At 37.6% G+C, this 11,095-nt stretch overlaps 2 protein-coding genes across 9 annotated transcripts in view; one reads left to right on the top strand and one right to left on the bottom strand.

The window, feature by feature from the left end:
* Positions 1-2,955: 2,955 nt before the first annotated feature.
* Positions 2,956-5,158, bottom strand: LOC123318678 (origin recognition complex subunit 2). 2 transcript variants are annotated; one of them, XM_044905363.1, is made up of 6 exons: positions 5,080-5,158; positions 4,831-5,013; positions 4,616-4,756; positions 3,754-4,560; positions 3,465-3,698; positions 2,956-3,315 (listed from the first exon to the last, which is right to left on the bottom strand). In XM_044905363.1, exons 1-6 carry the CDS (start codon positions 5,090-5,092, stop codon positions 3,116-3,118), a joined length of 1,578 nt encoding a protein of 525 aa, XP_044761298.1. In that variant the 5' UTR covers positions 5,093-5,158; the 3' UTR covers positions 2,956-3,115. The 2 variants fall into 2 exon arrangements, with proteins under 2 accessions (XP_044761298.1, XP_044761299.1); XM_044905364.1 differs by having other exon boundaries at positions 3,754-4,557.
* Positions 5,159-5,410: 252 nt separating this feature from the next.
* The window catches only part of LOC123319439 (protein roadkill), a 28,012-nt gene continuing 22,327 nt past the window's right edge, over positions 5,411-11,095 (top strand). For 2 of the 7 annotated variants that reach the window (XM_044906421.1, XM_044906419.1), the window contains exons 1-3: positions 5,411-5,586; positions 6,447-6,461; positions 7,054-7,078. Coding sequence is in view for 3 of the 7 variants with exons in the window: in XM_044906415.1 (XP_044762350.1) it covers positions 6,787-6,883; positions 7,054-7,078 (122 nt within the window). In the remaining 4 variants the exon portion in view is untranslated. Of the gene's footprint in view, positions 5,587-6,446; positions 6,499-6,777; positions 6,884-7,053; positions 7,079-9,541; positions 9,705-11,095 lie in introns of those variants that run through there. The other 5 variants (XM_044906417.1, XM_044906418.1, XM_044906415.1 and 2 more) reach the window with 4 other exon arrangements.

The following is an 11,095-nucleotide window of genomic DNA, read 5'->3' as shown; positions in this document are numbered from 1 at the left end:
CATCGTTGATGTGCCTTCTAACAAAAGACTCTAGACGCTTGACTTTCACGAATTTACTACAAGTCATCCACTTGAAGATTTATAGACTGGCCGGTACCGTTGCTGTCTTATTTATACTTGAAGATGTTTGAACTAACGTTACGATTTTTTCAAAGAGGTTTGAAGTGTTAGACGTGATTAACGATCGGAATATCATCGATGGGACACGCTGTAAACTTCATTGAGGTCAATCAGACGACGCATTCAGGTTGATAAAGTACCATCAGACGATGGGCTGGCCTATGACTCGATCAAGTGTTCAAAAAGCTGCAAATTCGATATTAGAGTAAAAATCAATACAATGACACGTAGGAATCGAAGAAAAAATACATAGATTCCTCGTCAAATCACGAGAAAATTGAATAGTAATAAGGCAAGGATATGCCTATGAGCCTATGAACTATAATACAAGAGAAATTGGACTGACAAAGATCTAAATTGGTTGGCGGGCCTCTCTGCTTTATTAATCGTCATCGTTGGTTGAGTTATGCGGTACTGATGAGTTTTAATTAGGGGCGCAACAGGTCTCTCGCTACTCTCTTTTGGGATAACTGTACGTTCTCTATGGTTAACTTAGAATTTAGATCATTCCATAGAGAAAGGGAAAGAGTTTTCTCTTGTCTCTGGATCATTCCTCGTTCAATTTCCCTTGGGTGCGAATAGTAGGTATATTGTGATATAGGATTTTACTTACAGCAGTTTTTTTCCACCGAAGAGCGTGTTGGTAGCCATGTTTACCTGAAATTTTTCGATATTAACGATACAAATTTTCGAAAAAAAAAGAAATATCTAAGAAAATTACTAGAAAACTTCTGAAATTATACATCGATGTCACATTTTATTTGAATCAGTTCCCAGTACAGAATTTCTGTTGAAAGTGTAGAACCGAAAATTTTTCAATGTGATAAGAATTTTCATACGGGTTCATTTACATTTCAGCCGAGTGATGGAGATATTTAAGTGATCACAAAGTATTTATATCTAGTTATATGCGGACTTTCACGCTTTCTCATGAAAGCGAATTATTTTTTTCAGGACTTTTCTTGTCAGGCTGCTCTGTGTGAAATCGTAATTATCGACAGAGTAAATTGCGAAAAATGATACATTTATACAGGATGTTTCATAAATGAAGATGTTCAAGTCAAATCGATCGTGATCAGGAGTCTAGCAAAAAAAGTACTCAATAAAGGCTTTGTTCTGGGAGAACAAGATGCTACTTCAACTATAGAAAAATGCCATTTTTGAAAAAAGCAACCAACTCTGTTTATATCTTTCGGTAAAACTCAAATTTGGTAAAATCGTACTATATCTACACAACTAGTATAGTCCATCCAGTTTAAGTGTCGACATATTTGTCCCCTTTCACCCTGTAGATTTAGGTGACCTAATGACGGACGTAAGCCCGAATGAACAAAAAAAAAGTTAACGAAATAACGACAAATTTTACGAGAAAATTAAAGTAACATTTTTATAATTTTTTTTTAATAGGATAAACGAAGAAAAATAAAAAATTCTCACCCTTATGAAGTAGTTTCAAACACTATATGAAATTTTATACAAAATTCGAGACACTTAAACAACTTAACCGTGTCGACAAGTGAATAAGGAGTCATACACTGCCATCGACTGTCCTCTTCGACTTCAACAGTGCCGAATGGCAAGAGTACCCACCTTTTCAACACCTAACTATTTGCAATGGAACATTTTACATCTCCAAGGGAGTGTTAGAGTAATTGCATCTCTCTTGGTCACAGTGAACATCTCATATCGGTACTTGCAAATCGTCAGGTGGAGGTGGTATATCATTTATTTCCCTAGTTAGTGCCCGGAGAAATTTCACCCGGTATATCATCTGGGTCAAGACCAGGTGCCACTTTCTCATTACAGATCTTGACGGTGGTTGGTAGGTACTTGATGTTCGCCACTTATTGCATGGTTGACCGTTATTTGCGACTATGTACTTGCATCAATTATTTTGTACTTTGACTAATTAGGTATTCATTATCCAGCAAGAGGAAGAGAAATGGTGCTAGCGAATAGCTGAGATCTAGGATGGTTTTCGGTTTTCTCACCTGAAAAAATCCCCTGTTATCGATTTTTACATTGTTACTGCCAAAATTTTCAGAAAACTTTCACACCCTGTATCTCGTCAACTATAGCAACATATTTTTACAAGGCGTATTCAGCCAAATCGTCATATAATTACGTGAAGTATCTTCAGTTTCTGATTTTCCCTTTGTTTTGAATCAACCTGTTTACTATTTATAACTATTATTCAGGCAAATTTGTATAGGTCCTAATGCGTCTAAAAATTTTTTCGAAAAATCGAATTTTTTCCAAACATATATTGTATGTATGGCTCAATCAAGGTCGTAGATTACGAATATGCTATTAGTTTTTCTCTACAAGCAGTAGTTCAACAAAAAAACGACATTTTGTGGAAAATTTCGAAAAATTAGGTCAACTTTGAAGAGCTACAGCAGCTAGAAAAATGGGTCTGGACAAATGCTGATTTTTTTACACATAGATTTATCCTTCATTAATGAAATGGTCCAAATTTCATTAAACTGTTGCGTACCGTTTTAAAGTTATGATTTTTCCCGCGAAGGTCCAAAATTTCGACCTTCGCGGAAAAAATCATAAAATCTAAACTGTATGCTGAATAAAAAATAATTAAAGCCAAAAATGGTTTCGATGATGAGTTGGCCTCGGTGATAAAGAGTCCTATAGTTTAAATTCACTGTTTAAAAAAATTCTCCCAGAAACTTCTGTATCGCAGAAACTATCCAACAGATGGCGCTCAAATGAACTGAAAAATTTAACCAAAAGTGTTTATCCCGTTTGAAGATGAAAATTGGTCTTTTTGAATTTGAACTTGTATAACAGCCTTGAGTATCAACAATAAAAACAACAAAAATTAAACTAACGTTTATTAGAATGATTCAAATGGACTTTACTGGGATTTTCTAGCCAGATACACTGTAAAAATTGAACAATAAACATGTAAACATAAATAATAATAATATATTATCAAGAAAAAACCGAGATAAACATAATACAATAACTGAAAACAAACCTAATCCTTCTGTTCATTCAAAAATTTCTCCAACAACGCATTCGATATGGGAATAACCAAATTCTCCACACCGTCGGCAGACCTCTTGATTTTCACCATTTTGTGGTCGATGAATTCAGTCAGTTGGGCCCTCAGAGCCAAATCCGAACTGACCAAAAACGTTTCTCGACACGAAGAATACAGATCTTTGAACGCAAAGCCTGAAATAAGAGTAATTTCGATAAGAAACAGAAAAGATACACAACTTTTTATTCTCTTTCAACAAGCATTAAGAAAAAATAGTAGGCTGTGAATTTTTGACAAATAATTTGGACAGGTGACATTAATTAGACAGCAGGCGTCATTTCACCTTGATAAAGTTGATTTTTGGAGTTTTTCAACTGATGCTTGACCATAAGCAGATAAATCCCTCTCGAATTTTTGGTCAGCGATAGGAAAACGTTTCGTAAAGAAGACAGAGCGAATTCTCCACCCTTCTGTATCATCATGGAGCTCTCGAACGACGTTTCCTCTATGTAAGGAAGGAACGACGTCATATCCCACCAGGTGTAATTGAATTTGTCCAATTTGGAATGATCCCACACTGAAAAAAAATTACAATCAAAAACTCGATCTCCTCCTAACGAGAACATTCTTACTGAGGGGTCCGTTTATATGGTCCGTCGAGGCGATGAGATGGATATTATCGATGCAGGCCAGACGGGCCAAAACGTTCTGCGTTTTGCTGTTCCTCAAAACTTCTCCGTCTATATTGTGGACGATGAGATAAAGATGAGTGTCCAAATATCCGAATTCCTTTTCGATTATATCGCAACACTCGTACACGTTTGCTGGGTTCCGTTTCAGTTGTAAAAGGTCTGAAATGATGCCGTCCAGAATGTCTTTGATGGATAAAGAAGGAAAGAAACCGTTGACGACAATGACAGGATAATCCGTTAAGAATTCCTCTTGGAACTCAGTTAAAATTCTCCTCTTTGAGCCTAATCCATAAATAAGTATATTGAAATTTTCGTGTAAAAGGTAAAGCCATTTTGTGAACATAGTTTTATTCTGTTCTTGCAACTGATTTATTGCAGTGAAATGATTTTTGGATAGTTTCATATTTTTCAATAGATTGGTGAGTTGGTCCTGTGACAATCTTGGAGTTTCCAATTTATCTAATGTATAATCAGACGTTACGATCTTCTTGGTAGCTTGATTGGAAAAGTAATCATCAATATGTATCTTATAGTTTTTTTCCCTTTGTCCCCTCAACTGTGCTTTTCCCATCTTCCTATTTCCACTGAAAGCCTGTCCTTGTTTTTTCTTGACACTTTCCCCATGCGACTCTTCAGAGCTATCACTACCAGATATTTTATGATCTGATTCAGACGAGGAGTCTTCACTGGCGTTGTATTCACTACCACTATCACTAAATGGCTCATCCTCCTCTGTATGTCTTGCTATTACATAAAATAAGAAAATGAGTTGAATTTACGAGTATCAGATCAAACCTATCACCTTTTCTGGCTGCCTTTCCTAAATTTTTTTCTTCTTTGAGTTCATGTGCTTCTTTAACCTTTTGAAATAGACCTCTTTTGGTTTTCCTACTTTGGAACTGAAATATTTTATCGCCTTGTACATGGTCTGTGTTTTGAAGAACTGAAAATAAAAAATCATAGCAAATCAATGAATATTTCTAGGTTAGGCTAATTTCATATAAGTTATCTCCATACCTGAAGGTGTTATTGGTTCATTTTCTGTAATAAATTCTTCATTTTCGCTAGATGATTCTTCACTGCTAGAAATATTTCCTACAAAACCAGATCTAGCCAGAGTTTTCACATATTTGTTCTCCAAAGCTTTTGATGTTGGTTTCCTCAATCTAGTACTCCTTCTAGGTGTTTCTGCGTCGAATGCTGAAATATTAATTATTTTTTTATTAGAATGTTAGTGTTTTTATGTCTCATTTGATATTATCTTACACTCGTTTTCCATTCTGAAAGAAAATTATTATGTGTTGTTTATTATTATTTTGAAATAGTCAACTTTTTCCCGCCTTGCGTGACATTTCAATCTATGGTTGGTGGCCAAAATTTATTTATTTCTATGAACACATTGTGTCCAAAAAACTTCTAAATTTTCAAAATATCTCATAAAAAATTTACAGAAAACATTGAAATGAAATTAACACTTCATCAAAAATAATTAAGTGTGTTGTTTTTATTTTTATTAATGGAAAAATCGAAGAAGAACTGTAATATTCTCTGGTTCAAGTGACATTTCTGTACCAAAACAGTCCCTTTCTGTCAAAAATGACAGTTGCGAAGATTCAATATGGTTCCATAGGTCTGAAGTTTTCGTTTCTGATTTTTTTGCAGTGACAAAATCAAATTGTTATGATTTTCAGTAGTGGTTCATATAAATATATAGTCGTGGTGATGACAACTTGAAATTCTTGGTTTTATAACACAGTGTGAACCCTACGCAAGGTAATATTCCAAAATAATAACATTTGAAGGTTATCTTTTATTTAGTGAATTTCTTCCAGCTAAAAATAGTTCCCTTCATTTACACCTTATTATCAAGCTAAATTTTTTGTGCTATGATCAATCTCCTGTAATTTCAATATATATTGGTTCTCCTTCGTTATTCAACGTGGGCTTGGAACCTGAAGATAATGTTGAGTATAAGATATTTGTAATGTTGATATCTGAAATCGCTATTGGTCGATAATGTATCAACAAATATTGTTCGCAGTTTTTTTGTTGCGAATGATTTTTCAGATCTGGTTTTTATATCCGAGTCCTTGATTTGGTAAGCAATTGATGACAATTCAGGACAGGTCAAGATCATTTTTGACACCATGTAACAAGATTTCTCAATAATTATCATTAGGAAATCTTGCAATTTGTATAAGCCAAACTTTTTCCAATGGAAGCATGGAGGAAGTCAAATTGGTCTATTGATGATAGACTTGAATTCTTCTGTTGTCAATTTTTTTTTGCAATATGGGCAACGGATAAAGATTTTTTATCATAATTATTAACATTCCTCATGTGTCTATTGATATATTTTGATACTATTTAATGCGCAAATGTTGCACAGTATTCTCATTATAAAATTTGATTTACTATCAGGAACGGTGACTGCAACTTGACTATCTTTGCACAATTTATAGTTGAGAGTATGAAATCTAATATATGTACATTATAAACGCTAAAGTTTGTATGGATCTCTGCGGTCTTAGGTAGCCAAATGCCCATTACTACAAGAAGAATCATAGCTATTTCTTGTTACTACTTTAACTATATTTTAAATTTTTTATTTGAGGTTGTTTTTTTCTTTCCAGATTTCCAGCTACATGGTAGGCCCCACCATCGAAAATTTGTGTGATAGTTCAAGTAAGATGAAATCCATTAAAAAGTATTTAGAACAAAAAATAGACTGTAAAGTAGATTCTTATAATGCTAGTTTCAAACAAGGTATAGTATCAAAAAAAAGTTCAACTTTCAAAGTTTTATTCTGCTGTTGTTGGGGCTGCATCAATATAAATAACAAATCAACCAGACGATGAAAAAAAAAATTAGAGAATATTGGAATAAAATGATATCATCCTACACAATTGTGATGGACTACTTCAATGATAAATTAGAATCATATGAATCGTGCCATCAGCATGTGTGGTGAAAATGACGAACCATATATTTTTAAGAACTTTTTTAACAATAATCTCTTCAACTGGTAGAAAAAGGAATTTTGTAGTCAACGAGATTTGTAAACCAAGAAGTGAGTTGCGTAATTTATCATATCAAAAAAAAACAAAAGATGCATAAGAGAATCGATATTTTTTTTTCGATGCACTACTATCTTGTCCATATAAGAGATTTGATAGATTCTTCAATCGCCTTGTAATTCTTACAAAGTCCCTAATGCTTTTTCGTTTTGTTTTTTTCCAGACATTCCAGACGTCTTATATGTCAGGTGAGTCCAGTCTACATCTTTGGGTGTCATTGTTCCGACGAGAAATCGCAAATTATGGCTTTGAATGTAGATCGTTATTATGGGCGAGCTAATTTCACTACCGATTTTGTTTGTGTTCCCGCAGTTTACTTTCTAGTTAATTGAAACGAGGCTGGTTTCGACCGAATGAAAATATCCAATATTTTGCGAAGTTAAATAAAAAAAAATCATAGATACGACGTTCACCAATCGATCATCGATTTCAGTTTTGTTCTCAGCCGAATCATTGGTGAATTTTCATCTTAGCAGCATACATAATTAAAATTGAGCCCTAACAAGGGAAAAAATCAACAAAATTCAAAATTAGTCTACAGTCGATAGATGTCGAATGTTTAAACTGAATATTTGAAGAAGACTTCTTAGTTCTGATCCATTTATACTGTTTCATCAACTTCCACCCAGAAAGGGGAGTGTTATATTTTGACGTACATGTCAAATTTGACATGTACGTCAAAATGACACATGTCAATTTGACATGTGTCTATGTCATCGTAGCTCCTAAACGGATGAACCGATTTTGATTCAGTTTTTTTTGTTTGAAAGGTGACTTAATTTAGGGGGCGTTCTCAGACCAATTGAACTTATCGTGAAATGCGATGTTGCCTAGTTGGGCGTTTTGGAAGCTGTGGAAACGTATAGTAATTCCGGGGTTTTCGAAATTCTCATTCGACGTTCGTCGCGAAAGTTCCTATCCATCCGTGATCGGTAATCCCCTGTGGATACTCTTTCCGTAGAAACTGGCGACCTTTATCCCCCCGCGTTCGACAGACTTCGCCTTCTCTCGTTTCTAGATCGATCCTCTCACCCGCGCGGACCGTGGCGTCGTTCTCTCTCTCGCACCGTTTTTTCTAATATCTGGTTCGTCCTCCGATTTTCTCCTCGCGACTCTCTCTCTTGGGCCCGTTTCCGACCTTGTAACGAAAATTTTTCGGACGGCGTTTTTGGGGGAAAACGCGTGGTGGTCCCCCTTCGTGAAAGGCGGCGAGGTTTCTCTTCGCGTCCGTTGATTCACGCACATTCCAACGGACGCGTCGTCGAGATCTGAAATGAAAACGGAAAGGATTCTTCGATTGGTCGGAGTCCGAGAGAACTGCCGTCTTCGGAGCATGCTAGGGGTCTCTTGGTGAGGGTTGGGAGAGCAGGTGGCTGTCCGTAAGGGTACTGTAGGGTGGCATGTGCAAGGCAGAAGAGATACTGCAACTTTGTGGACTTGCACTCGACCAACTGTAGGGCTAAACTTGTTTCATTGAAAAAATTCTGGTCGAGGGGGTTTGAATTCATGTTCACGATCTGTACAGTCTCGGTGTTCGATGGATTAGCTCTGTTTCGACATCAGTTTGATCGCTGATATTCCTCAGGGTTCAGTTTTGTCGCCCACATTGTTCCTGAACCATCTCGAGTGAAGGGATCTAAGGCAACCTTAAGATATCGCCTTGTTTTCTTTCTTGGGCAGTGGCAGACGTCTGACCTCAATCGTATATTGTAGTTTTTCCAGAGGGTCTGACTCTTCTGGTTATTATACTCCTTTTTGCATGTTTCAACCTTAGCAGTAGGCTGTTGATGTTGGGCAGTCAATCCAAGAGTTGTTTTGGTGCTGAGAGCCGAACATGGGAGCCGTATTCAAGTCCCGGTAAGACCTAGGTATGAAGATCTAGTCCAGAGAGAAGTTTTTTGAAAGATTGTCCCAGTTTATTCGAAGCGTGAGAAGAAGGATTGACGGTTACCACCAGAAGATGCATGGACCTTGACTGAAGGACTTGACTCCACCGTCGAGAGATTCCTGTGGACTCATTTAATCTTCCTGAGATCTTCGTTGGCATCTATGAAGGTATGTTCTAAGGTTGATCACTTGTCCATTCAGACATCGGTGTGCTGGCATCCTCAAAACGGACTAGTAAGAACCCTTTCTAAGGAAGCTTATTGGCACTTTAAACAGTGCTGCGTTGTTGGGTTTGCCAGGGTTAAGAGGACCTTACGGCACTCGCATTCGGACCTGTTTTCAAGGTACGCCCTGATGTCAGAGCCTAAGGATGCGTCCCCACGTTCTTACAAAGATTGCCACCTTGAATGTGCCCTTCGCCACTCTTTAGGAAGACCTAAATAGATGCATGAGTAGTAGTGAGCTTGCACCCTACTTCAACCGAAATAAAGACCGGTTCAGACCGTCAGATTTGTTTCCGTTCGATACCAAGATCGTCGTAGAACTCTGAAGGTAGTCTAAATTCGGAAAGTTGGAAGAGCGAGAGATGGAGAGTGAGAGAGGCGAGACTGCGAGACCGTCCCCATGCTCGGGACGCCCGGATTCTCCGAGCTCGTTGCGCGCACGGACCGCGCGCGCGTTTGTTTATTGTTTTGTTGTCTCAGTCGACGCCGACTCTTCGGCAGGGACGCTACGCATCGCGCCGGGCGATTTTTTTTTTCACGCGAGAATTGACGTTTCGGTTCTAGGTTCGTTTCGTACGTTTCTTGTGTGCGGTGTACTCGGATAATGAGAGTGAATGGTGCACGTAGTAGCTTGTGATAAATTCTGTTCCCAACCCCCTCATACCCTTGGATTATATCACCACCTCAGGATGGCCCTGGCCAGGTAAGGGAGACGGCGGACCCTTTTCTTGGTCCTCCGTTCGAGATCAAGGTTGAATTTCCCGCAGCGTCGTGGGATGAACTTGGGGCTACGCTCCCCCGTCCCTATTATCCGGATCATAAGTCAGTTTTATCGGTGGCGAAATTTGAGAATAACATTCTTGTATACAAACAGCCTAATAGATGTATCTACTTGAATTTTGATCTAACCCTCCTGATGGATTTGCTGAAGATAACATTGTAAACATAGTTTCAATAGATTTATTAGTGGCTCGTTGTGAAGGCTCCATTCGGTAACGGTATTTAAATGAAGAATTCTGAACTAGATCTAAACCAAAGAGCATCTAAGGTAATTCTAAGAGCGAGTCACTCTCTCTACACCTTTGTATATTTGTCGCTGAAAATCCCAGGAAATTACCCGAAGGATTTTTGGAATATTTCATCTTATAATCTAGATACCAATACAAATTCGTCATGCTGTACTCTGACATGGTTTTTTTTTTTTTCAACGGTAGCAATCTCGGCAGTCTCTTGATCTCATTATCGATGAATCGTAGCAATCTACTTAGCAATTACCGAAATACGACTGGGTAAACGGTTCCTCCACAGTTGTCTTCCTAGATTTCTTTTCGTGGATGAATAATTGAGGTGTGAAACAAAACTTGACGATTATTATCTGGAATTTTGGAAAGATTGGGATCAGTTGGATAATTTTGGAAATAATTAACCTCCTACTGTTGTTTCCGTGAATGTTACGGTGCTCTTTTATCAGATCTTTCATTGAGATTTTCTCTATACCTTTCATGAGTTCCGTTATATTTTCCTCGTCAAATCAAGGTATATGCCTTCGTCTGTTTCCTGGAGTTTCACTGATGTTAAACTAAATGAAGATGCTAGAGCATCCAGAAGTTACCCTCTATGACCTGAACCTGATAACTCTGGGGTTTTCCCGAAGGCAGTCGATGCCGCAAACGTAATAATAGGTCGCCCCGTTTTGTGAGGTGACGGTAGAGATTTTAGACCAGATCAAATACCCTTCGAGATGGAGGTTGCTCCATTTCGGAGCGGTCGGCAGTGAAGCACGAATTTTTCCATTGACCTCAAAATGTTGGTGGTACCTAATCGAAAACGGTTCCTAGATCCGGATGATGACGGTCGATCGGAAGTGAGGTCAAATCTCTATCTTGCGCCTTGTACTCAGGGTGATTTTTTTTTACCTTAAACTTTTATCGGAAAGCGACCTAAAAATCAATTACAATTATATGCTTGTCTTTCGTTCTCTGGGATTAGTGAAGAAATTTTTTAATGGATACAGGCACAGGGCCACCATTTACTATTGGATTAAAACAAACAGTGCTGTGCCTAAGGATTCGTCGTCAAATTTGGTCCCATCAG

The sequence above is a fragment of the Coccinella septempunctata genome, chromosome 8 (assembly GCF_907165205.1).
Source record: "Coccinella septempunctata chromosome 8, icCocSept1.1, whole genome shotgun sequence".
In the NCBI taxonomy this organism is placed as follows: domain Eukaryota; kingdom Metazoa; phylum Arthropoda; class Insecta; order Coleoptera; family Coccinellidae; genus Coccinella; species Coccinella septempunctata.
The sequence above is the reverse complement of the archived record's forward strand: the minus strand, read 5'-3'. Positions and strand labels throughout refer to the sequence as shown.